The 26,896-nt window shown below is 47.1% G+C and overlaps 1 protein-coding gene across 1 annotated transcript in view; it reads left to right on the forward strand.

The window, feature by feature from the left end:
• The first annotated feature begins 1,673 nt into the window (after positions 1-1,673).
• Positions 1,674-26,896, forward strand: part of LOC139263755 (PX domain-containing protein 1-like) — a 78,804-nt gene continuing 53,581 nt past the window's right edge. Inside the window, exon 1 of the mRNA XM_070879803.1 lies at positions 1,674-2,307. Coding sequence (XP_070735904.1) covers positions 2,058-2,307 — 250 coding nt within the window. The 5' untranslated portion in view covers positions 1,674-2,057. The remainder of the gene's footprint in view (positions 2,308-26,896) is intronic.

Raw genomic sequence — 26,896 nt, forward strand, 5'->3', positions numbered from 1 at the left:
TACAACTTGCCTCTCCGTGACACCCCGAAAGATGAGCCCATATCTCGCTCGGTTTCCTGAAACTCGCACCAACCTTGTCCATTACCGCCTGGAAATATACAAACTCCAACTGTTACAGGCGGGTGTGTGGGACGTGTATAAGGATAGTTTGTCATGGGTTTCCAATACCCTGCCCCTGTCAGAGCCATATTCTCCTCCATCTTTTATTCCAGCAAGCCCAATCTATTTACTCTGCTTTCAATCTGCCCGTTTTATTCCAATTATTTCCGAAGTGAAATCTAAATCCCTTCAGTTGGAGTTCTATGATTTATAAATCCAACCTCAACCAAACAACAACTTTTATTTATACAGCACCTTGAACGTAGTGAAACGTCACAAGGCACTTCACAGGAGTGTTATGAGACAAAACATTTGACACCAAGCCACATAAGGAGAAATTGGCGCAGGTGACCAAAATCTTGGTCAAAGAGGTAGGTTTTCATCATCATAGGTAATCCCTCGGGATCGAGGAAGACTTGCTTCCACTCTCAGCATGAGTTCTTAGGTGGCTGTACAGTCCAACACGAGAACCACAGTCTCTGTCACATGTGGGACAGATAGTCGTTGAGGGAAAGGGTGGGCAGGGAGCCTGGTTTGCCAAACGCTTCTTCCGCTGCCTGCGCTTGATTTCTGCATGCTCTCGGCGACGAGACTCAAGGAGCTCAGCGCCCTCCCAGATGCTCTTCCTTCGCTTAGGGCAGTCTATGGCCAAGGACTCCCAGGTGTCAGTGAGAGGTTTAGGGAGGGAGTCCCAGAGCTTGGAGCCCAGGCAACAGAAGGCATGGCCACCAATGGTTGGGCGATTATAATCAGGGATGCTCAGGAGGGCAGAATTAGAGGAGCGCAAACATCTGGGGGGTGGGGCTTGAGGAGATTACAGAGATAGGGAGGGAGGAGGCCATGGAGGAATTTGAAAACAAGGATGAGAATGATGAAATTCAACAAAGTATCTGTGTTGTTTTTTTTTTAAATAGGTTGATTGTAAAACTGAATGCTGGCTGATATAAAAATCATATTATATTTTGGGGAAACTTGCAACCCCAACAATTGCTTTTAAAAAAGGGGACGGTGCGAATATAATTGATTTCAGTCTGTTTACATGTGTCCATGTGCACTGTTCCCACTGTAGAGAAATGTGATTCATTGTTTTAATACAGAACCTTACTCCTCGGACGATTACGTCGAATTCAAGAATGCGCGTAACCCGGGAAACCGCGCATAAACAAGGAGTAATTCACTCCCCACCAAAACTGCTTTAAGTGGAAATTAATGAAGGGGAGTTGCGACAAGGTCTAACACTTGTGTGTGTGTGTGTGTGTGTCTTTGCCCCACGGGACAGAGCCGGAGCCTGGATTTATGTGAAGGAGGGTTTTGTCAGGACTGTGATTCCCTTGACTATATTGTGCATTAGTTCCGATTCATCAGCTCACATAGGCACATCATTCATAGAGAGAGTGCGGAGGGGAGGGCGGGGAGACATTCTTGGGAATGATGTCAGGGATCCTGCGGAAGGGAACACATTTCCCTGGAAATACGTGCTGCTGGAAAAGTTGAAGGACTGGGGAGGGGAGTGAGATCAGAGCGGGGGGCTGGACTTGGAGGGAAGGGGAGGGAAGGGAGAGGCGCTGGGGACTTGGGACAAAGTGACAGCAGCACTTTGTGGCCAGGCACTGTTGACAGCTCGAGTAAGATTGCAAGACGGTGGCAGGGCTCCCCAGATTCACATTCCTCGCACAGAAGTAAGGGAGTGTGAGACACAGAGGGAGAGAGAGAGAGAGAGAGCAGGGAGGGGGAAGCAAGCTTTTTTTTTTGCAGGAAGTATTTGGGAGAGCTGCAGACTGGGGATCAACAGAGTTTCTGGACAGTCAGTGCAAAGCTCCCGCAAACTCCACCACGCCGGCACTGGATCTATTGAAGGAAAACAGCTGGAGTTGAAGGAACTGGAAGGTCTCTCTCTCTCACTGTCCCCACAAAAGCAGTCGCCCCTCTGCCCCTCCAACATGCTGGGTTGAGAGAGCATGGCGTCAGCTGTGTTTGAAGGGACCTCTCTGGTGAACATGTTTGTGAAGGATTGCTGGGTGAACGGGGTGAGGAGGCTAATCGTCAACCGCAGGGAGGAAGAGTTTTTCGAGATCAGGACCGAATGGTCGGACAGGAACGTCCTGTACTTGCACCGGAGTTACACCGACCTGGCCAGGGTTTTCAAGCGGTTAATCGACGCTTTCCCCGAAGATCAGGCGGAACTCTCTCGGTCGCCTCTAGTAGAAGGTTTGACAACGTTACACATCTCAATATTGCAAAGAGTGATAAATGCAAACTTTTCTCCCTAGTGTCCGAACACAAACTATCGGGGCGTGGAGTTTAATAATATGTAAACTTTTCAAAATAACAGCAATCTTACTTGCCCAATAGAAATTGCGGTGAACAGGAATCCGAGACAAAATCTATTTGTGCCCCCCCCCCCACCTCCCTCTCACCGTATTTATGAATGTTATACAACTTAAGTTTTTAAATCTTGTACTGAATAACAAAGATGAGTGGCGCAGATTCGAAAGACTAATTGTTGCTTTTTTAAAACCAGTAATATGACTTCTATCGAGCGGTGGTGTGTGGGTCAGTATATATAGACCCAGACGGGTGTCACAGTGTGGGTGAAGTTATGATCATCATGAATCTGTTTTTAAACAACCCACAGTCTGTAGAGCAGCAACAGCAGTTACTCTGCTGGCCGAAGGTTTGTCCGCTGCACAGGTCGCCAACTGAACTTTTCCCAAGTATAACTTTCTTTTTAAATTAAACGAACGGCACATTTCTTATTCAGGCAGAAACAAAAGTTACTTGTAGCGATCCGACCCTTTCTTTTTGAGAAGAAAAATCAACCATGGTCAGAAAAAAATACAAATTCATTTTAAAAATGATTTGTGAATATTATTTTAAGAATGCGGTAAGAGCAGTGGGGTTGGTCAAAGTGGCGATATTGCTGCAGAAGCGATCCTGAACGCTCTGTGGCTGAAGTCACTGTTTATTTAGAAAGTGGATGATGAATACTTATTTTCTAGGTAGCGGTTTTTTTCCCCCTTAGCAAAGGAAATGCGAAATCCTTACGCATGTGTGAGCTGCGTGGCAAAATAGCCTTTCCGGTACAAAGTTAGCAGTGAAGATTGTCTTGTATTGTTGATATGTGCACACGCTAACCAGAGAGAAATACAAACTCCCGTTGGTGGTTTCCCCCTTTTATTTTTTTTAGGGTTTTCTAATCGTTGACTGATGCAATTTCAATCGATGTCTCATCGCCAGTCACCGTTGAACATTTTAATGGGACTTTTATCTCGCTCTCTGCAGCTGCAATAAACAGATTCTCCTTGCACAGTGCTGATCCACGCCTATCTATTTTTTCTCATCTTGTGTTTTGAAAGTTGAGTTGCACTGATCCCATTTAGCCCCCTCCCCCGCTCCCTTCTCTTCCTGGGCCGAGCCTTGTCGCCCCTGGCAGGCTGCTGGTAGAACTACATCAGCGACCCTGAATGTTTAAGCAGCCAGCATTTGCTTAAACCATCGCCTCCACACAAAAAAAAGCTTTCTATCAAATGTTGGGGAGGGGCAGCGGGGAGACTGGCTTATTCCACATTAGCCCAAGGAAATTTGAAGGGCACTGTCTTGATGGGAAAGTAATGAACCAACTTTTTATAGTTTGGAGCGAGAGAGGCGAGCCTTTGCCACGAGTCATTTTTAATCATGATGACACACACAAGTGCGGTGATGTGTTCGGCCGTGATTTATGACAGGCTACTGAGGGATGTTAAACCGAGGCCCCGTCTGCTCTCTCAGGCGGATGTAAAAGATCCCATGGCCCTATTTCGAAGAACATCAGAGGAGTTATCCCCAGTGTTCTGGCCAATATTTATCCCTCAATCAACATAACAAAAACAGATTATCTGTTCATGATCACATTGCTGTTTGTGGGAGCTTGCTGTGCACAAATTGGCTGCCGCGTTCCCCACATTACAACAGTGACTACACTCCAAAAAAGTACTTCATTGGCTGTAAAGTGCTTTGGGACATCTGGTGGCTGTGACAGGTGCTATATAAATGTGACTCTTTTTCTTTTGAGAGAAAACGCTATTTCCTAAAGGAGGGTGCCCCTTCGACAGAATTGTAGGATATCACACAAGCAGCAATACTGCTCCCCGCCCTGCACGACTTCAGGTGTTCATAGACATCTTTGTAGTTTGGAGCAGCATGATGGCCTGGTCCAGCAGTCTGCGCGGCCCCCGGCCTGCGAGCACCATCGGAGCAGGCCGGGGAACGGAAGGAGCAGTGTGGCGGCGTGCCACTCCAGGGAGCAGCACGTTCTGGAGCAGGAGAGCAACGGCAGCGAAGAGGATTGGACGTCACCAAGATCCAGGTCGCTGATTGGAGCGTGGGCAGGTACTGCAGGAGCGGCGAGGTCGGGGCGAAGGAGCGGCGAGAGATTGTAGAGGGATGTGATCGGGGCCCAGGAGAGGCGAGAGTTCGGGGCCCAGAAGAGGCGAGGGCCCAGGGGCAGCACGGACCAGCCCACACTGCGATATGTGTGCGCACTAGGTCCGTGCAGCAGAGCTGGTCTCCAGTCGTCTTGGATAACCCTTGCCACTGGACCAAGACCTAGCTCTGTCAAGCCCGTGTGGTGGCTAAAGTGCAACGGCCACGTTAAAAAAATCCACGCACAGGCATCTTCCACCTTTTAATTTGGGATCTGGACTATTAGGTCCTTCATTGAAACACCTGGGAACTTTTTGGCATGGATGCAAGTCATCCTCGATTCGAGGGACTGCCTATGATGATGAGTTTGGGCCCATGCAGCACGAGTGCTCAGCCGGGAGAGGACCAGGTTAATGGGGGCGTTGTCGACTATGCCATCCCCACCTAACTCCTGCACAGTCATTCCTGCCTTGAGAACTTCTCGTGTGGCGATTAGCACCCCAACACCTGACCCACTGCACTCTCCGCCTCTTCAGCAGTCCCCCCAGAGCTTTGTGTCTTTCAGCCCCAAGCCTTTGACAACAGAAAAAAAATAAGCTTGATCATTTTCTCCCCTGTTGAAAGCGACCACCCCAAAATAAATCGTTTCCCCTCTTATTCTTGACACTCGTGATTTGTGACTAATTTTAGTTCGGCAATGATCCTGAAACTTGTGAGTCAGAATATCGAAACTTTTCGCAGGCTCTTCCCAGCGGCAGACATGTTAAGGTGAAAGCCCAGTAGGTTCCAGGAATGATAATTGATCAAAATAATTGGTGCAAGGTTTATTGCCCTTCAGTTGAGTTGTTTTTAATTTGAGTTCTAACTGACAAGACATCGCAAATTAATAAAATATTGAGGTAAATTAATAGATAGCTGTTAAAGACATAGCCGTTTGGAAAAATTCCCGGCACAGTACTACATGCCATGCAACAAAACAGCTCCATATATTGTATATCTATCGGGTTTTTTTCTCTCCTCCCCTTCCTGAAGATGCTGACAGATGCACTAACATTAGCGTCCCCTTCCATCAACGACTATCTGTCCCACCTGTGACAGGGGCTGGTTCTCGTATTGGACTGTTCAGCCACCTAAGGATTCATTTTAAGAGTTGAAGCATAACTTCCTCGATTCTGAGGGACTGCCTATGATGATGATGATGATTCAGGTTGGAGCCTTGGCAGTGAGTGCTGGAGGGAGTACTTTCACAGGCACCGCGTACTCTCTGGTCCCTTATCCAAAAAGCCATTATTCAGGCCCCCTAGGAGGACAGGTGCACCAACATTAGCGTCCTCGACCAGGCCAACATCCCCAGCATTGAAGCACTGACCACACTCGATCAGCTCCACTGGGCAGGTCACATTGTTTGCATGCCAGACACGAGACTCCCAAAGCAAGTGCTTTACTCGGAACTCCTTCACTGCAAACGAGCCAAAGGTGGGCAGAGGAAGCGTTACAAGGACACCCTCAAAGCCTCCCTGATAAAGTGCGACATCCCCACTGACACCTGGGAGTTCCTGGCCAAAGACCGCCCTAAGTGGAGGAAGTGCATCCGGGAGGGCGCTGAGCACCTCGAGTCTCATTGCGAGAACGTGCAGAAACCAAGCGCAGGCAGCGGAAAGGGCATGCGGCAAACCTGTCCCACCCTCCCTTACCCTCAACGACTATCTGTCCCACCTGTGACAGGGACTGTGGTTCTCGTATTGGATTGTTCAGCCACTTAAGGACTCATTTTAAGAGTGGAAGCAAGTTTTACTCGATTCCGAGAGACTGTCTATGATGATTATGATCTTGATTCAGGTTGGAGCCTTGACAGTGAGTGCTGGAGGACTATTTGACTGCTGGAATAAATCTGATAAATGTTTCTAAATATCCTCACCTCCATCCCTCTTCCCACCATTGGTGGCAAGGCCATCAGCTGCTTTGTACCCCTCCTCTGGAACTCCACCCCCAAAGACCCTCCAGCTCTTCCTCTCCTCCTTTAAAAGCCTCTCAAACCTGCCTTTAAAACCAGGCTTTTCCCTCATAAGCTCTATTTTGTACAGCTTGGTGTATATTTTCATTTTCATTAGTGAAATTCTGTGGCCCTTTTTTGTTGTATTAAGTTGCTATATAGGAAAGACTTGCATTTATATAGCGCCTTTCACGACCACCGGACGTCGCAAAGCGTTTTACAGCTAATGAAGTACTTTTGCAGTGTAGTCACTCTTGTAATGTGGGAAACGCGGCAGCCAATTTGCGCATAGCAAGCTCCCACAAATAGCAATGTGACAATGACATCGTGCAGTCATGTTGTAATATAAGCAAATTGTTGTTAGTGTTCAGCACATTTCCAGTAGGAGTCCCTGATAGCGATGAAGAGTGGGGCGTTGCCAGGTTTTCTCATTAACCCAGGGGCACTAAGGCCACTGGTAGCACCTTTAGAACCATTCTAGCTGATATCAACTAACTCAGGACGGACTAGGCATCAAACCTTGGACTTGGTTTGAAAGGCTCAGCTATTCTCTGAATAAAGTCAATAAGCCGCTAGAGGAGCAGCAGCTCCAGCTTTTTTATAAACCTCCTTATCTACACCCCCACAATTCCTCAAAATTCCAGGACAGAAGTTCTAATCTCTGAAGATAATGTACAAAGGATTAATGCACTCGTACTGCATTCCTGTGCGTTACTCTTACACAGGCGCCAACCCATTTAAAGGAACAGGCCAACAACTGGTGAACATTGGCGTAGACAGGAATTTAGTGTGAGCATTAGTACATGAATCAAGGCGACTTGAAGTTCGACACCCCCCACTACTCACTCTGCGGTGTTCACACTCTTACTTCACATCTCTGCATCCAGCCCGAACTCTCCATATTTCAGCGTGCATCTCCTCAAATCTTATATTCTAAGGAACCACCAGCATCACCATGTGCGGCATCTTCATCTGCTCGGACCAGAGCTTCTCATATGCCCTCAGACCCGTGCCAATTATCTGCACTGGAAGGCCTGCCGTCAACTTCCAATCTTTTGAGCTAATTAACAATTCCCTTTCCCACTTTGCGTCTGTGGGCCCTTTGTTACAATGTCATAAGAACATAAGAATTAAGAGCAGGAGTAGGCCTTTTGGCATCTTGAGCCTGCTCCGCTATTCATTAAGATCATGGCTGATCTTCTACCTCAACTTCACTTTCCTGCACTATCCCCATATCCCTTGAATCCATTAATATTCAAAAATGTATCAATCTCTGTCTTGAATATATTCAAAGACTGAGCCTCCACAGCCCTGTGGGGTAGAGAATTCCAAAGATTCATCACCCTCTGACTCAATTACCGCCTGCCCTTCCTGCTCCCCTTATATCTGCATTAATATGGAGATGGTGGCATAGTGGTTATGTTACTGGACTAGTAATCCAGAGGCCTGGACTAACGACCCAGAGACATGAGTTCAAATCCTACCACAGCAACTGGGCAATTTAAATTCAGTTAATTAAATAAATCTGGAATGAAAAAGCTAGTGTCACTAATGGTGACCCATGAAACTACAGGATTGTTGTAAAAACTCATCTGCCTCACTGAGGAAATCTGCTGTCCTTACCTGGTTTGGCCTGCATGTGACTCCAGACCCAAAACAAAACAATGTGGTTGAATCTTAACTGTCCTAGCAGAAATGGGCCTAGTAAGCCACTCAGTTGTCAAGAAGGCGGCTCACCACCGCCTCCTCAAGGGCAATTAGGGACGGGTAATAAATGTTGGCTTTGCCCGCGACGCTCACCCTTGAATGAATAAAAAAAATAAATCTTAATTATCTTCAATACCTGGAATACAAGAAGGAAAGACAGTAAGAAAAACTAGAGCAGAATGAGTAATGTATAAAAGAAAATAAATCATCTGATTTCTTTCCCTGGACAGCACTCGCTTAGACCAAGGACCAGGAGGGAAGCCTGTGCAGTGTGGTGAAACAAAGGCAAGAGTTGTGGAGAGAATAAAGGTTATAGTAATAGAGCCTCAGTATTGAGATTTGTGGATAGTTTCTTTGTGTGGTTATAGATAAAACTAATAGAGCGCTCATTAATTCAGTTGGCCTAAGATTGTAGATACACAGAATAGACGGAGCTGGCCTAAGATTGTCGATGCACAGAATAGCCTGCACTGGACTAAGGTTGTAGATATGCAGAATAGACAGAGCTGGTCTAACGCAGGGCTGCAAGAAAGGCGCTGATGCCAATCATGCACAGGGGATAAGTGACGCCCCGAGGGAGGGCTCAGAGATGCTCAAATGTGAATATAGGCATATTGCCTGGGAATTTAAAGATAAGGGATAGAGAGTTGCATTTTCAGGGCTATTGCTGATCTTTAATAGAAACACTGTAGTAAGTTTATGAGTAGAATAAATTCTCGAAGGAGAAGAAATTGCAGGGCTATGGGGAAAGAATGGGACTGACTGGATTGCTGTTCGAAAGTGCTGGCATAGACTCAATGGGCTGAATGGCCTCCTGTGCTGTACTATTCTATGAGTTGTAAATGTGTAGCTGGCTAGTTTGGTAGATTACGTTCTCTTAGTCACAATTAGTTATAAAACTGTTTTGTAAACACAATCTATACAAAGCCTACAGAGAGAAAAAGGGGAAAATGCCAAGACAGGTTAAAGAAATACTAGGGTGCTACCCACTGAGCTCAGTGGGCAGCACTCTCGCCTCTGGGTCAGAAGGTTGTGGGTTCAAGTCCCACTCCAGGGACTTGAGCTCAAAAATCTAGACTGATGCTCCAGTGCAGTGCTGCACTGTCGGAGGTGCCGCCTTTTGGATGAGACGTTAACTGAGGCCCCGTCTGCTCTCTCAGGCGGACGTAAAAGATCCCATGGCACTATTTTGAAGAAGGACAGGGGAGATACCTAGCTAATATTTATTCCTCAATCAACCTCACTAGAAAAACAGATTATCATGCTGTTTGTGGGAGCTTGCTGTGCGCAAATTGGCTGCCATGTTTCCTACATTACAACAGCGACTACACTTCAAAAGTATTTCATTGGCTGTAAAGCGCTTTGGGATGTCCGGTGATCATTCAAAGCGCTATACAAATGAAAGAGTTTTTTTTTTACAAAGAGGGCCCTCACAATGAATATAGCAAAGGAGCTCAACCACAAATTATTTTCCAGTTTCATAAAGGTAAAAGAAGAAGTTAGAACCCGAATGAATAAAGTTTTCTGGGCCAAATGGCTTAATCCAAGGGTGTTGGAGAAACCCAGGGAGGCAATTGTGGGCATTGGTTACAACCATGGAAGAAACATGTTGTACTGGTGGGTGCCATAATATCTGAAGCAAACAAACATACCCATATTTACAAAGAGAGGCAGATCTGACCCAAGCAATTTATAGAGCCTTATATCAACAGTTGATAAAATAATGGAAACCATTCTGAGGAAAAGACTGGAGGAGTACCTTATGTAGCAATGATTTAGTAAGAATGGCTTTATAAAAATCTCCTGACTTCTTTGAAAATATTACAGGGAAGGTAGAGCGTGGAAGTCACAATGATACAGTTTGTTTGAAACTTTGAAAGCTTTTGACAAGGTCCCACTTCAAAAACTTCCAAAAAGGCACAGTACTTCAGAGTAGAACATGAGACTGGAGAAAGTTGGCTAAAAATAGTAGAGATGAGTGCTGGTGAAGTATCGGAGGAGTCAGTGCTTGGACCCCTGTTCTTTATTCGATACTTGCATCACCTGGAGGCAGAAAAATATTTTCAGCAGTGAAATTATCAGTGGACACTAACAGATAGAGAGATAGGGATAGAGTATGCAGTTAAGGAGAAGCGATTTAGATCAGTTATGCAACCGGGCAGACTAATAGCAAATTACATTTGAACCCAATATGGAATATTGGTCCAAAAAAGTAATGACATAGAACTAAATAGCACAGAGAGACTAATGTTCCATTTATAGTGCAACTACCAGTGTCAGACTGGTGCTGCCTGGGTGCCTGACTGGTACTCAAATTCTCCTGTGCGGGAGGGAGCACAGAGCAAGTGTGATTATACATTCCTAGAGCTCTGTTCCCAGTCATTCTAATTGAAATGTTTAGAGAGTGCAGGCAGCAGTGTCCACTGTGAACATTTAAACTAACTTCAGCTAGGTTTATAAAGTGTCCAGGAGGACTAGTTTGACACGGCACAGGAATTGCACGCCATGTGATGGCAAATAGGATGAGGGACTTGTTACGTGGATAGACTGGAGAAGCTGGGGTTGTTCTCCTTAGAGCAGAGAAAGTTGAGAGGACATTTGATCGAGGTGTTCAAAATCATGAGGGGTCTAGTCAGAGTAGATAGAGAGAAACTGTTCCCATTGGCAGAAGAGTCGAGAACCAGAGGACCATAGATTTAAAGTGATTGGCAGAAGAACCAAAGGCGATATGAGGGAAAAAAATTATGCAGTGAGCGGTTAGAATCTGGAATTCACCCCCTGAAAGGGTGGTGGAGGCAGATTCAATCGTGGCTTTCAAAAGGGAGTTGGATAAGTACCTGAAGGAAAAAAAACTGTAGGGCTACGGGGAAAGGGTGTGGGAGTGGGACGAGCTGAAGTGCTCTTGCAGACAGCCGGCATGGGCTCGATGGGCCGAATGGCCTCCTACTGTGCTGTAACCATTCTATGATTCTCTGATACCCAAGTAACATGACACTACCTTCTCCAGGCAGCGTTGCACTGCTTTTCTTGAGTCAAATTAGAACCTGACTGTGGAATCATACAGTAACTTTAAGTGCACTGTTAAAAACATTAGACTTGTCCCTGATTGTTGGGACAATGTGGAGAAGCAATCAAAAAGGCAAATAGCATGTTGAGTTACATAGCCAGAACAATCGGGTATAAATCTGCGGAGGTTATACTGAAGCTTTGTAATGCATTAGCCAGATCTCATTTGGAGCACTGTGTACAATTTGAGACACACTTCATAAGGAGCACACATGTGTTGAAAAGGGCATGAGAAGAGCAACAAGAATAATTCAAAGTGTAAAAGGAGTGCGCAATGAGAAAAGGTTAGACTGTAATTCCGTGAGTGGCAATCCCAGCTCGTGTGTCAGCATCATGCACGTTGGTGCTGTCCAACACTGACCCCGACCAGGGCATTACCCACCTGCCCCAGGCACCTGGGACAGTCATTCGCCTGTGGAAGGGGTTGTCCAGGTACCCCTCCCCCGTCTGCCACCACTCCGAAAAGCCCCTGAGCAAGAGGACCAATCCACAAAATGCCGTTTAAAAAAAAAATTGGCCTCTTTGGAGGTACAAGCCCTTGCATAAGAACAGAAGAACATAAGATTTAGTAGCAGGATTAGGCCACACGGCCCCTTGAGCCTGCTCCACCAGTAAATAAGATCATGGTTGACCTTTGACCTCAACTCCAACCACCCGCCCGATCTCCATTTCCCTTGGATCTCACGGGCTTTTACTTTTCTGATCAGTCTATCATGTGGGACCTTGTCAAAAGCCTTGCTAAATATCCGTGTCGGCTACATCAACCGCGCTACCCTTATTGACCCTCCTTGTTACTTCCTCAAATATTCCATCAAATTCGTCAAACAAATCAAAGAAATTAGTCAAATCAAATTTGCCGGGCCTGGTTTCCATTGCTGCTGAGGCCAACGTTCCTCATCTTTCTTGCCACACCATTGATACGCGAGGACTCCCTCCTGTGACAGGAGCGCGAACTCCTGGTTTAGGATGAACCCAACCCCTGGTCCCACCCTCAGCCCATCATTTGCCACATGAGGAGCTGGGCGGAAGTTCTGTCCCGAACAAGCCAAAATGGAAACTGGCAGAAATGGCGGAGACCGGTCGTAACCGGGTCTATCCTGTTTCCTCGGGAGTTCCGCTGACCTCCCACCATAGTTACATCATCATCATCATCATCATAATCGAGGATGACTTGCTTCCACGACAAAAAAGGGATGAGTTCACAGGTGTTTCAATGAAGGACCTAATATTCCAGGTCCCAAACTACATCCTGAAGGGTGGAAGATGCCTGTGTGTGGATTTTTTTAATGTGTGGTGGCCGTTGCACACCAGCCACCACACGGGCTTGACAGAGCGAGGTCTTGGTCCAGTGGCAAGGATTACCCAAGACAATTGGAGACCTGCTCTGCTGCACGGACCTAATGCGCACACATATCGCAGTGTGGGCTGGCCCATGCTGCCTCTGGGTCCCTGGCCCCGAACTCGCGCCTCTCCTGGGCCCCGATCACGTCCCTCCACAGTCTCTCGCCGCTCCTTCGCCCTGACCTCGCCGTTCCTGCTGTATCTGCCCACGCTCCAATCACCGACCTGGATCTTGATGACGTCACTCTTCGCTGCTGTCACAGCTCGCGCTGCTTCCTGAAGTAGTACGCCTCCATGCTGCTCCCAGGTGCTGACCTGCCGCTGGTGTTCTCACACAGGTCAGGGCCTCCATAGTTACAGCAGGACAATGGGAAAACCTCCAGGGAATTTGGGGGCCGAGAAGCTTATAGTAGGAGAGGAAACAAAAGATGTTGGAAATACACAGCAGGCAAGAGAGAAGGGACAGGCTGACACTGTTGAGCAGGCAATTATTTGAATAGAATTAGAAAAATTCTAATGGAGCAAGCTAGAGTCTAGGGCAAAATCTGGGCCTTCATAAGATCGGTAAAGGAAATTTCGGTGTGGGGGGCTGGGATGAGTGAAAGACCTGCTCACCCACACCCTTACTGGAATTTACAAAGGATAGTGTGGTGAGCACAGAATCATAATGAAACCGGGTCCTGCCCCAAATTCCTTGCCCGTTCCGGGTGGAAATTTTCTTTTCCAGCTTCCCCGGATCCAGGAATTTCAGGACCCAGGAATCAAACTGGACATTTCTGGTCAGCATGAGTTTTCATTACACCAGGGAGTGGATTCACCACAAAGCTATTTTGAAAACTTAATTAAAGCTTCTCAAAGGAACACTGGGAATAGCATGCTCTCGAACGCCCAGTCCTTGGGGTGGGAATCAAATATTCTCAAGACAATATTGATGCAAGTGCACACACACTCCTGAGACGTGGATTACTTTTATTTCATTTGAGTTTTAACTCAAACCTCCCAGAAGTAACAGGCGGGCTGGAGCAGTTATCCAGGATCACTGTTAATGACCCCAGATATGATATTTAATTATTCTTGCATTCGTGCCTGGATTATTAAGAGTCTTCTTTATTGGTTGAGCCGACCAATGTAGAGAAGGCCATTCACACACTTCCGATCATAAACTTTAGTCGTGTTTTTAACTGTCTCCCAGAGGCGCCAATGTTATGAAAGTCACTTTGAATAGTTAGGCAGAATTATATTTATCGTATCAAAGCTTTTAAAGTGATGATTAGCACATCCAGCGGTGAAAATGCAAAACGTATTTAAAATAGTTTCTCATTTTAGAATTGTTCGTTTCAAAATAATTTGTACCTTGATAGAATTCCCCCACATTATTAATGGTTTTTCCTGGTCTCCCCCCCCCATTATTGCTTACTTTCATACTTCCTCCTTGGCTTCTTCATTCCAAGGGATGCCCTCAGTACTGTGAAGTACAGTGGACAGGCTATGATATTTTCATTTAGAACCATGCAAAGAGCTTGTTACAGAAATATCGCTTTATATGCTTTATTTATTCCTTTTGGCCATGCGCCATTTCACGCTTGAAATATAAACCCAGGCTTTGTGAGTGTCACTCATTTTGCCTGTGGCTAGGTGTGGGAAAGCAGCAATGGGTGGCCTGCTTTCCAATCTTCCCATTCCACCGCCTGAGGAGGAATTCCTAGCCTCTACACGGCACTGTCCGTGCGGCCACAAACTTCAGTCCTCTGGTACAAAGTGTTGCAGCACCAGCGTCCAGCGATGTTCAGGCGAAGGGAGGGAATGCGTAAGGGACGAGGGTAAATGGAACGGAGAGTTTTGGGGGGAAGGTTGTAGGGCTGGAGGAGGAGACAAGAGACCGAAGGGGCGATCGAGGGATTTACATACGAGGTTGAGAATTTTAAACCGGAGCCATTGGGGCCAGGGAGCTAACGTGTCGGTCACAAACCAAATCTCTTGTCATCTTGTGCCAAAAACATCAACATAGTTAAACGTGGCAAGCTGCATCTGTTACATGGGATGTAAGGAATGGTCAAGTGGGATTAATATATTCTCTCTCTCTCTTAGTCTCCTTTTTTTAGTCTTGCTGCTATTTTTCTATCTGATCAAAGCCAGAGCATCTCTAACATGGCTTCTCTTCCCACCCCTGCACCATTACCTCAGGAGGATCAAAGAATCAAATCCTTTTCACCTTTCCTCTTCCTTATCTGTAAACTTTTTTTTTTGGTTAGCTCTCTTATTTCGCCCCATTTCTATTGTGTCTCTGTGCCGTGCTATGCAATGTCAAGTGACCTGCTCCATGGCTGTCACCATTGCTGCTCAATCATTGGCTTCTGGCACATGAACAGGAAAAGGCTGGGCTGACAAATGTAAGATTAGGATCACAGGTCATACACACATACCCAAAGGGTCTTAGCAGTCATAAGGCATTTTATTTTAAGGGAGAGGTAGTTCAAATACAGCACACAATCAGGGTAAACGTAGTAGACATAGTATTAGGCAGTCCCTCCTATCGAGGATGACTTACTTCCACACCAAAAAGGGATGAATTCACAGGTGTTTCAATGAGGGACCTGACATTCTAGGTCCCGAACTACATATTGAAAGGGTGCAAGATGCCTGTGTGTGGATTATTTTAACATGTGGTGGCCGTTGCACACCAGCCACCACACGGGCTTGACAGAGCTAGGTCTTGGTCCCATGGCAAGGGTTAACCAAGATGACTGGAGACCAAGCTCTGCTGCACGGACCTAGTGTGCACACATGTGCCTACTATCCATAGATCACAGTGTGGGCTGGCCCGTAGCAGACATACAACCGTGACAAGTAGCTGGTATTAGTCCCGATCGCACAGACGGCTGGTGGTACAAACAGTTCTTATCTTCATTGCGCCGAAACACCTTCTGGGTCTTTCTTTTATTCTCTTTTTAGGGGTGGGCCTGGTGTAGGATATAGACAGGACCATTTAACCCATGATATGTTGGGTTCTTTGTCCCAACTCTTGAGTGAAACCCTCCCCTTCATATCCTCCCACGGTTGGAGTCAGACAGGCCGTTCTTGGCCTTCAGATGTTTGGAGCTGCCTGTTATCAGTTATTGATGTTCACGCTGTTCAAGTCGCTTTAGCTATTGTACCAGGGAATGAATCCTTCAATTCTAACACCAGTCTGAAGAGACCTTTTGGTCTCAAGTTAGTTCTTCCAATTCACGACTTCTTACACTAATCCTATAGTTTTCCCCCGTCTTCCCTTAGCAGAAAGGCTGGGTTAAGGAACTCAATGCATAGGGAGACAAAGAAGCAAATCTTTTAATATTTCATAGCTGAACCACAGCTAAATTTGCTGTGATAAAAAAACATGGCATACATTTCAGAGATTTCCATTTTACCTTACTGTTGCAGTATGAGCTGGAACAGTTGGAGCAGTTACTTGGTTGCATTCTTAATGAGAAAAAGAAAAGACATCTAAACAGAGCCACTTTCCTGCTTAATTCATCATGTTTGTTACAGTTCCTACGCTAGTATTTAAAATACTATCATGCTGTTACATGACAAATTCTGATGCGTATCACTGAGGGCTCCTGCACATAAACACATATTTTAAATTCCTTTTTTTGTAAAATATTTATTATTTTCTCTCTTTCTCTGCAGTTCCCTCTCAGCACATGCCATTACAGACTAAAAGGAAAAGCAGATGATGTCTCCCAGACTGGCTTCAAAGTTGTTGTTCAACCAGCCACTATTTTGAAGCACTGACCACACTTGATCAGCTCCGCTGGGCGGGCCACATAGTCCGCATGCCAGACACGAGACTCCCAAAGCAAGCGCTCTACTCGGAGCTCCTTCACGGCAAACAAGCCAAAGGTGGGCAGCGGAAACGCTACAAGGACAAAGGACACCCTCAAAGCCTCCCTGATAAAGTGCGACATCCCCACTGACACCTGGGAGTCCCTGGCCCAAGAACGCCCTCAGTGGAGGAAGTGCATCCGGGAGGGCGCTGAGCACCTCGAGTCTCATCGCCGAGAGCACGCAGAGATCAAGCGCAGACAGCGGAAAGAGCATGCGGCAAACCAGTCCCACCCACCCCTTCCCTCACCGACTATCTGTCCCACCTGTGGCAGAGTTTGTGACTCTCGTATTGGACTGTTCAGCCACCAAAGAACTCACTTCAGGAGTGGAAGTAAGTCTTCCTCGATTCCGAGGGACTGCCCATGATGATGATTCGGGGGGAGGGAATGTCAGCCTAGAGCAATGTTTCCTCAGATTTGCCTCCCCTGTCTCTAGAAAAGTGCCTGACTTCTAAATAGTAACTGCTCATGGTGGCATAGTCGGGAACAGTAGCTTGCCAAGTGGGAAGATTTTGACAGCATTGGCCATCTAGATCATCACACCATCCACATGCTTTATTTTTTCCCTCACCAATTTTCTGTGTAGATGGGAGCAGCACCAATTTACTATCATCCTCATCATCTTCATAGGCAGGCCCTCGGAATCGAGGAAGACTTGCTTCCACTCTTAACATGAGTCCTTAGATGGCTGAACAGTCCAATACGGGAACCACAGTCCCTGTCACAGGTGGGACAGATAGTCGTTGAGGGAAATGGTGGGTGGGACTGGTTTGCCGCACTCTCTCCGCTGCCTGCGCTTGATTTCTGCATGCTCTCGGCGATGAGACTCGAGGCACTCAGCGCCCTCCCAGATGCACTTCCTCCACTTAGGATGGTCTTTGGCCAGGGACTCCCAGGTGTCGCACTTTATTAGGGAGGCTTTGAGGGTGTCCTTGTAACGTTTCCGCTGCCCACCTTTGGCTCGTTTTTCGAGTAGAGCGCTTGCTTTGGGAGTCTCGTGTCTGGCATACGAACAATGTGGCCTGCCCAGCGGAGCTGATCAAGTGTGGTCAGTGCTTCGATACTGGGGATGTTGGCCCAGCATTGAAGCGGGGGTTGGGAGCAGCACTAAATTACTAAGGGACAAAGCGAATGATCAAAACTATGGCTGATGGAGTTCAACGTGTGGAAGTATGGGGTCATCGACCTGGGATCCGAAAAAGACATATGGGAATATTTTCTTAATGGTGAGAGAGGAGCTGTGGAGGAGCAAGACGATTTAGGTGTCCATGTACACAAACCACTAAAAGTTAGAGCTCAAGAACAAAAAGAGTAATGGAATTTTGACCTTTATCTCAAAGAAAGAAAGAAAGACTTGCATTTATATAGCACCATTCATGACCACCGGACGTCTCAAAACGCTTTACAGCCAATGAAGTACTTTTGGAGCCCAGTCACTGTTGTAATGTGGGAAAATTTGGCAGCCAATTTGCGCACAGCAAGCTCCCAAAAACAGCAATGTGATAATGACCAGATAATCTGTTTTTTTTGTTATGTTGATTGAGGGATAAATATTGGCCAGGACACCAGGGATAATTCCCTTGCTCTTCTTCGAAATAGTGCCATGGGATCTTTTACGTGCACCTGAGAGCAGACGGAGCCTCGATTTAACGTCTCATTTGAAAGATGGCACCTCCGACAGTGCAGCACTCCCTCAGCACTGCACTGGAGTGTCAGCCTAGATTTTTGTGCTCAAGTCCCTGGAGTGGGACTTAAACCCACAACCTTCTGACTCAGAGGCGAGTGTGCTGCCCACTGAGTCACTGGCTGACATCAAGGGGGTTAGAATTCAAAAGCGAGGAAGTGGTGCTTCAGTTATGCAGAGCCTCTGTCAGACTCTATCTCGAGTACTGTGTTCAGTTTTGGACACCTCATCTCAGGAAATATATATTGGCTTTGGAGGCGGTACAGTGCAGGTTCAGCAGAGTGACACCGGGGCTTAACCGGTTAAATTTTGAGGACACATTGCTCAAATTTGGCTTGTATTCTCTAGAGTTTGGGAGTTGGAGAGGTAATCTGACTGAGATAATTACAATGATAAAGGGATTTGATAGAGTAGATACAGCAAGACTATTTCCTCAGTTGGGGGAATCCAGAACGTGGACAATTTTAAAATGAGAACCAGGCCATTCAGGAGTGAAATTGGAAAGCACTTTTTCACACAAAGGATAGTGGAAATCTGGAACTCTCTCCCCCAAAAGGCTGTAGATGCTGGGTTACTTGACATTTCCAAGACTAAGATCAATAAATATTTGTTAGGTTAGGGTATCGAGGGATATGGAACAGTGGTGGGTAGATTGAGTTGTGGTACAGATTGGCCATGATATAATAGAATGGCAGAAGAGCTGTGAGAAGCGGAAGGACCTACTCCTGTTCCTCTGTTCCCAGGTAATGGAACGAAAATTGGACGGATTCTATAAAGGGCAGAGTATTCCCTCCACCAGGTTACTGGCCATGTTTGCGCAATGGGATGTTGTGATGTAGGTTTATTTGCATGTTCTTATCAGATTCTTGAACCAGAGGGGGTCAAGGGTTATGGGGAACAGGCAGGGACGTGGAGTTGAGGCCAAGATCAGTTCAGCCGTGATCTTATTGAATGGCGGAGCAGGCTCGAGGGGCCGTAGAGTCTACTCCTGCTCCTATTTCTTATGTTCTAGCAGTCCTTATGGGTGGAGGTGCAATTAAAATTGTTTTGTTGTAATCTTATAACCAGTGTATAGAAATTCTGATCCAAGCATATTTCTCCCAGTGCAGTTAAGTGCACTTGTCCTACTTCAGCTGAGTCCTACTCAAAACGCAATAGAACTTAACTTGATAAGTTAAGTTGGCTGTGCATACAACAGAAGTACATACTCTCTTGATGGGCCAGTGGTCTTGCAGAGAGCCGGCATGGGCTCGACAGGCCAAATGGCCTCCTCTTGTGCTGTAACCATTCTATGATTCTATGATTTCGAACAGAGGAGGCTGAGGGGAGATTTAATTGAGGTGTATAAGAAAGAAAGACTTGGATTTATATAGCGCCTTTCACGACCACCCGATGTCTCAAAGCGCTTTACAGCCAATGAAGTATTTTTGGAGTCCAGTCACTGTTGTAATGTGGCAAACGCGGCAGCCAACTTACACACAGCAAGCTTCCACAAACAGCAATGTGATAATGACCAGATAATCCATTTTCGTTATGTTGATTGAAGAATAAATATTGGCCAGGACACCAGTGATAACTCCCCTGCTCTTCTTCGAAACAGTGCCTTGGGATCTTTTACATCCACCTGAGAGGGCAGACGGGGCCTCAGTTTAACACCTGATCTGAAAGATGACACCTCCGACAGTGCAGTGTTCCCTCAGCACTATCAACCTAGACTTTTATGCTCCAGTTCCTAGAGTGGGTCTTAAACCCACAACCTTCCGACTCAGAGGCGAGTGTTCTACCCACTGAACCACAGCTGACACACAAAAATTATGAGGGGCCTAGATAGAGTGGATAGGAAGAACCTATTTCCCCTCAGCAGAGGGGTCAATAACCAGGGGGCATAGAGTTAAAGTAATAGGTAGAAGGATTAGAGGGGAGTTGAGGAGAACTTTTTTCACCCAGAGGTTGGTGGGGGTCTGGAACTCCCTGCCTGAAAGGGTGATAGAGGCAGAATTGCTCATCGCATTTAAAAAATACTTGGATGTGCACCTGAAGTGCCATAACCTACAGGGCAAGAGCTGTGGGATTAGGCTGGATAGATCGTTTTTGGCTGGCACAGACACGATGGGCCAAATGGCCTCCTTCCCTGCTGTAAATTTCTAAAATTTCTATGATAATGCACCGTTTGGTACTGAGCAATAATGGTTGGGAGGTCACAAGTTCATCCTGTGTTCTGTGCTTGAGTCAGTTGATCATAGCCAGAGCAGCAGTACAGCTGCTGCACTTACCCTCACATCGCCCGGGCGAGAGAGAGGAATGTTCCCACTCCTGATCACTTTCCTACAAAACTGCTGGAAAGTGCAGGTGTGTAGATAAGAGCATACGAACATGTAAACAATGACCGACAGGACCCGATGTTCCAGTCCTGAACTCCAGTTGAGGGTGTGGAAGATGCCGGTGGCCGTTGCACACCAGCCACCACACAGGCTTGATAGAGCTAGGCCTTTATCCAGTGGCAAGGATTAACCAGGACGACTGGAGACCTGCTCTGCTGCACGGACCTAGTGTGCACACATAGCGCAGTGTGGGCTGGTCCGTGCTGCCCCTGGGCCCTCGGCTCTTCTGGGCCCCGTACCCTCATTCGCCGCACCTCCGCCATGATGTTCCAGGGCCCGGCGCTCCAGCTCCAGCTCCGACCTGTGGTGGTAGTCTCTCACAGGTTGCGGTGGCCCATGATGAATGAAGCTCACCAGCCCAATTCCTCGCGGGTCCAATTCCTGCCCTGCGCCAACAATCGACCGTCTCCTGTCCGACATCATCCCGTCTCCACCAACTGTTGCCGCCACCCGCACATGCTCAGTGCGGGATATCCGGGCTCAGCCCCGCCCCCTGGGGGGCACAAGCCCCGCCCCTTGCGATACCCCCACAATTGCGACACCCTTTACATGGCAACATATACACTCCCCACCCCACCTGAAACCATGTGATCTCCAGAGAGAGATTAAAAACCCAGGCCCATTTGGTGAAAAAAATCTGGGAAATTCCTCTGTGACCCATCTAGGCGATCAAAACTAGTCCAGGAGATCACTGTGGCCCTGAATTCCCTGCAGTACCTACCTTCTGCAAGAGGTGTTGGCCGTCCCAGCCAGAAACAGGTCCCGCTCTCATTTGAATAAAAACAAAAATGCTGGCGACACTCAGCAGGTCAGGTAGTGCGGGATTCCCGAATATCTTTCGATTTTTTTCTCTCCGGGGTTCCCGCCTGACAGCAGGCCTGGTCGGGGGGAACAGATGGTGGTGGTGGAGGGGGCCTCCGATCACGGGCGGGGGAAGGTGAGGATGGTGGTCGGGGGAGTAGAACGTGATCGGGGGGGGGGAGCAGATGGTGGGTGAGGAGGTCCGATCGCGGGGGGGGGGGCAAGAGGGAGATGGTGGAGGTCAGTGCTGGCACTCACACAACTGCATGGTCCATGTGTTTTGGGGAGGAGAAGGAAAGAGAAAATGCGTGTGTGCGTAAGAGAAGATGGAACAGAAGCCCAACTTACCCCGGGGACTACACTCAAACGGCATTGTGAGCTTCCACAGTTGATTGAGATGTTAATCTGGCACATAGCAAAAAATTGATTGGTGGAACAGTTTAGTAACTTGCAAAAAAATCTCTGAAGAAAATACGGGGTGGCGCCAAAAGAGGAATGAAATGGTCAGTAAAAATGCGATGATCTGAAGATTGATCTCAATGTGGTGTTGCTAAAGTGAGCCACATTCACCATTCAAGGTAACGGTAAGGCTTGGTAACGTTCCACCTGAGCATTATTCATCACTTTAGAAGAAAGAGGGTTACATTGGACAATTGTGATCTAAATTCTGGGACAAAACTAGGTATAACCGCAATAAGTTTGCAACCTCTCTCAGGAAGGCCATACTAATAATAGTTTTAGGAAGTGAAAACATCAGACTAGTGTAGTAGGGGGTGCTCTTTTGATTTGTGGCTAAGGCACGTTGCAGGCCCAATGTAATGGAAATGTTTCCCACCATCTAAAGCTGCTCTTAATCCGATGCTTTTTTAGTTTGGATTCGGTGAGACCACTTTTGTGAACCATCTCCCCACGTTTACGCTACTCAATCTGGCTCCTATCCTGGCTGCAGCATCATAATACCCAGTTTTTTGTGGGGATACTAAAGTGGTTAAATCTGGCATCACAGTTTTTGGGTTTCCACACTGGATAACCTCTCGGGTTCAGCATCACCAATCACTTCCTTAAAGAGATCCTACGTCCTCTATGATCGGGAGTACATCCTTTTCTGGCCAATATCTACATAAATGATAGCATGACCCTGAGAATCGTAACACAGAATCCTTACTCTACATCCCGGCTGCTGAAATACAGCACCTGCTGCCACATGAATTCTCCTCTGCTGAGAGGAGCTGATCTGAGCGAGCACTCTCATCATCATCATCGGCAGTCCCTCGGAGTCGAGGAATGACCTGCTTCCACACTAAAAATGAGTTCTCAGGTGCCTGAAGAGTCCAATGCGGGACCTTCAGTCTCTGTCACAGGTGGGGCAGACGGTGGTTGAAGGAACGGGTGGATGGGAGGCCTGGGTTGCCGCGCGTGCTCCTTCTGCCGTCTACGCTTGGCTTCAGCTTGCTCTCGGCGAAGAGACTCGAGGTGTTCAGCGCCCTCCCGGATGCTTCTCCTCCACTTTGGGCGGTCTTGGGCCAGGGATTCCCAGACGCCGGTGGGGGATGTTAAATATTTTCAAGGAGGCTTTGAGGGTGTCCTTGAAGCGTTTCCTCTGCCCACCTGGGGCTCGCTTGCCGTGTCAGAGTTCTGAGTAGAGCGCTTGCTTTGGGAGTCTCGTATCGGGCATGTGGACAATGTGGCCCGTCCAGTGGAGCTGATCGAGTGTGGTCAGTGCTTCGATGCTGGGGATGTTGGTCTGAGCGAGGACACTGATGTTGGTGCGTCTATCCTGCATTCTACTGAGATGAAGTGAAGGGTTAGGACCAATAGTTGATTCATTTACATTAATGAACAGTATACAATTTGAACATATAATCTCATACACCCTTCAGTTTATCAGTGAGACGCAATGGCCCAGATTTTGAGATAGGAATAACACTGGAGCTCTCAGTGCCCACCATTAATATGGAGTAAATCGGACAGCAACTTCGTACATGCGCAGTTAAACATGGAAATCGGGAAGTTTCTCTCTGACTTTCTCTGCTTCTCAACAAGGTTTGCTGCACCAGTACCATGTCAGAGAAACTTCTTTACCCAGAGAGTAGTTCGAATGTGGAACTCGTTACCACAGGGAGTAGTTGAGGCGAATAGCGTAGAGGCATTTAAGGGCAAGCTAGATAAACACTCGAGCGAGAAAGCAATAGTAGGTTTTGCTGACGGGGTGAGATGAAGTCAGGTGGGAGGAGGCCCGTGCAGAGCAAAAACACCAACACTGACCGTTGGGTCCAGTGGCCTGTTTCTGTGCTGCACGTTTGATGTAATTCTATGTTTATGAAAATTATAAGGCCGGACCTTGCTTTCTGAGGATTAGCATTAAGACCGAGGGCTACTTGATCTAGTTTAGCTCTTTGAAGCCGAGTTGGCTCAGGCTTTAAAAATATAGACAGTCTTTTTAAGTTGGCCTCAAAATCAAAGACCATTCTACACCCGTGTGTTTGTAGCACCCTTGACTGAGTCAGAAGGTTGTGGGTTCAAGTCCCACTCCAGAGACTTGAGCACAAGATCCAGGCTGACACTCCCAGTGCAGTGCTGAGGGACTGCTGCACTGTCAGAGGTGCCATCTTTCGGATGAGACGTTAAACCCAGGTCCCGTCAGCACTCTCAGATGAACATAATAGATCCCAAGGCACAAAGAAGAGCAGGGGAGTTCTCCCCAGTGTCCTGGCCAATATTTATCCCTCAATCAACATAACAAAAACAGATTATCTAGTCATTATCACATTGCTGTTTGTGGGAGCTTGCTGTGTGCAAATTGGCTGCCGCGTTTCCCACATTACAACAGTGACTACATGCTTAAAAAGTATTTCATTGGCTGTAAAGCACTTTGCAACACCAGTGCTGATGAAAGGTGCTATATAAATGCAAGTCTTTCTTTTTACTGAGACAGAGATTCCCTTGTCTCTAAGCACCTTAAGACAGTTAGTTGGTGCCACTATTCACTGAGCTGTCAATCATAAAGGACTCCAGATTGGAGTTCGCCCTTAGAACTGTGGGCAGAAAATATACCTCTATGATTTAATGAAAGTGATTTGATGAATGCTCTGTGATACACACTATTAGCAATATAAGTTAATAGATAATATTCCAACTTATAAGTGCTGATATTGCGAGTTACAGAGAACGATGTGGGGCATTAATCGGGTGCACAGACCTCTGCACCTGAATTGCCAATAGAAGAAAGCAGAAAGAAAGAATTTACATTTATATAGCGCCTTTCACGGCCACCAGACATCCCACAGCACTTCACAGCCAATTTGGAGTGTAGTCACTGTTGTAATGTAGGAAGCCTGGCAGCCAATTTGTGCCCAGCAAGCTCCCACAAACAGCGATGAAATAAATGAACAGGTCATCTGCTTTAGGTGTCGGTTGAGGGCTGTATGTTGGCCAGGACACTGGGAGAACACCCCTGCTCGTCTTCGAGTATGGCGTGACATCTATTATGTCCACCTGAAAGTGCAGACGGGGCCTCGATTTAACATCTCATCTAAAAGACGGCACCTCCGACAGTGCAGCACTCCCTTAGTATTGCACTGGAGTGTCAGTCTAGATTATGTGGTCGAATAAGTGGTCCTGTCAGGAAAAGCTATTCCCCAGAAAACGAGCTTGTACAATTGCCTCCAATATCTCTACTAATTGTAATTTGTCCCCGGATCAGTCAGGCTCAATGACTCTCATTATTCAAACAATAGTTATATCTAGATAGAGCAAAAACAAAACACCATTCACCGCAATCATAGTTTTTATGAAGCCCTGCTTTTAATGTGGGGCGTGAGTGTGGTGTGCAAGGGGACGCAGAGAGATTTTAACTCCCGGGCCTCATTCCCATGTCTCCCTGCGGGAATCACTACAACAACAACAACTTATATTTACATAGCACCTTTAATGTAATAGAACATCCCAAGGCACTTCTCAGGAGTGTTTTAAGACAAAACAGATACATTTTAACACCGAGCCACATAAGAAGAAATTAGGGCAGATGACCAAAAGCTTGGTCAAAGAGGTCGGTTTTAAGGAACATCTTAAAGGCGGAACGAGACGTAGAGAGGCGGAGAGGTTTAGGGAAGGGGCTCCAGAGCTTGGGGCCTAGGCAGCTGAAGGCACGGCCACCAATGGTTGAGGGATTATAATCAGGGATGCTCAAGAGGGCAGAATTTGAGGAGCACAGACACCTTGGTGGGTTGTGAGGCTGAAGAAGATTACAGAGATAGGGAGGGATGAGGCCATGGAGGGATTTGTAAACAAGGCTGAGAATTTTGAAATCGAGGCGTTGCTTAACCAGGAGCCAATGTAGGTCGGCGAGCACAGGGCTGATGGGTGAGCGAAATTTGGTGCGAGTTAGGACATGGGCTGCCGAGTGTTGGATGACCTCTAGTTGACATAGGGTAGAATGTGGGAGGCCAGCTAGGAGTGCGTTGGAGTAGTCAAGTCTAGAGGTAACAAAGGCATGGATGTGGGCTTCAGCAGCAGAAGAGCTGAGGCAAGGGTGGAGACAGGTGATGTTACGGAGGTGGAAATAGGCGGTTTTAGTTATGCGGATATGTGGTTGAAAGCTCATTTCAGGGTCAAATATGACACCGAGGTTGTGAACAGTGTTGTTCAGCCTCAGACAAATGGTAGGGAGAGGGATGGAGTTGGTGGCTAGGGAACACAGTTTGTGCCACTACCTGGGCAATGGACGGGTGGGATTTCACTCCTGCTCCTCCTGGCACTCAAGTAAATCATATTTTTTTTTTAAATCGAGAAAGCTTTTCCTCTGGGACCTTCTCTGGATCCCCGATCCTGTTTGCCACCAGCTTTCTTTGGCACGGGCCGAGACTCGAGTGACTGCATGTTGAAATTGCCTCAGTACTTTATTTGCGTCATAAGACCTTGGCTTTTACATATTTATCAGGACTTGGCCAGCCTGCGGCTGGTGATTCCGTCTCCCAGAGTCCAGAGGCCAGTTCGTTAGATAAATTCAAAAGGGAGTTAGATATGACCCTTACGACCAAAGGGATCAAGGGGTATGGAGAGAAAGCAGGAAAGGGGTACTGAGGTTGAATGATCAGCCATGATCTTATTGAATGGCGGTGCAGGCTTGAAGGGCCAAATGGCCTGCTCCTGCATCTAATTTCTATGTTTCTATGTTTAACAGTGGGAGTGTGGCGCGAATGCTGGCCTTAGTTTAACTCCCCTGCATGTCTCATTCTCACACGAGCGGTTGAGCAGGGGATAAAACTGGGCTTCAATCTTTTAATTGTGTTTACTCAACAGCCATAATGTTGACTCATTGGGCTGGAAATTGGGTTGACGGTTTTTCAAGGCGTTAATGTCGGCCGGTGGATAAATTTAGTGTTGGGAAATGGTTTGCGTCGGCAGTCAACAAATTCAGTGGTTGCCTACCGAGAGTGGAGCGGAGCGCTAAGGGAGGCGCTCCACGCTTCTCTTGGGGCGCTAGGCCCGGTGAGCAACCAAATATCCCGTGTTAAAGAGCTGGCTTCGTAGCGCCTGAAGAGAGGCCACCCTGCAA

The sequence above is a fragment of the Pristiophorus japonicus genome, chromosome 5, assembly GCF_044704955.1.
Source record: "Pristiophorus japonicus isolate sPriJap1 chromosome 5, sPriJap1.hap1, whole genome shotgun sequence".
NCBI classification, from domain to species: domain Eukaryota; kingdom Metazoa; phylum Chordata; class Chondrichthyes; family Pristiophoridae; genus Pristiophorus; species Pristiophorus japonicus.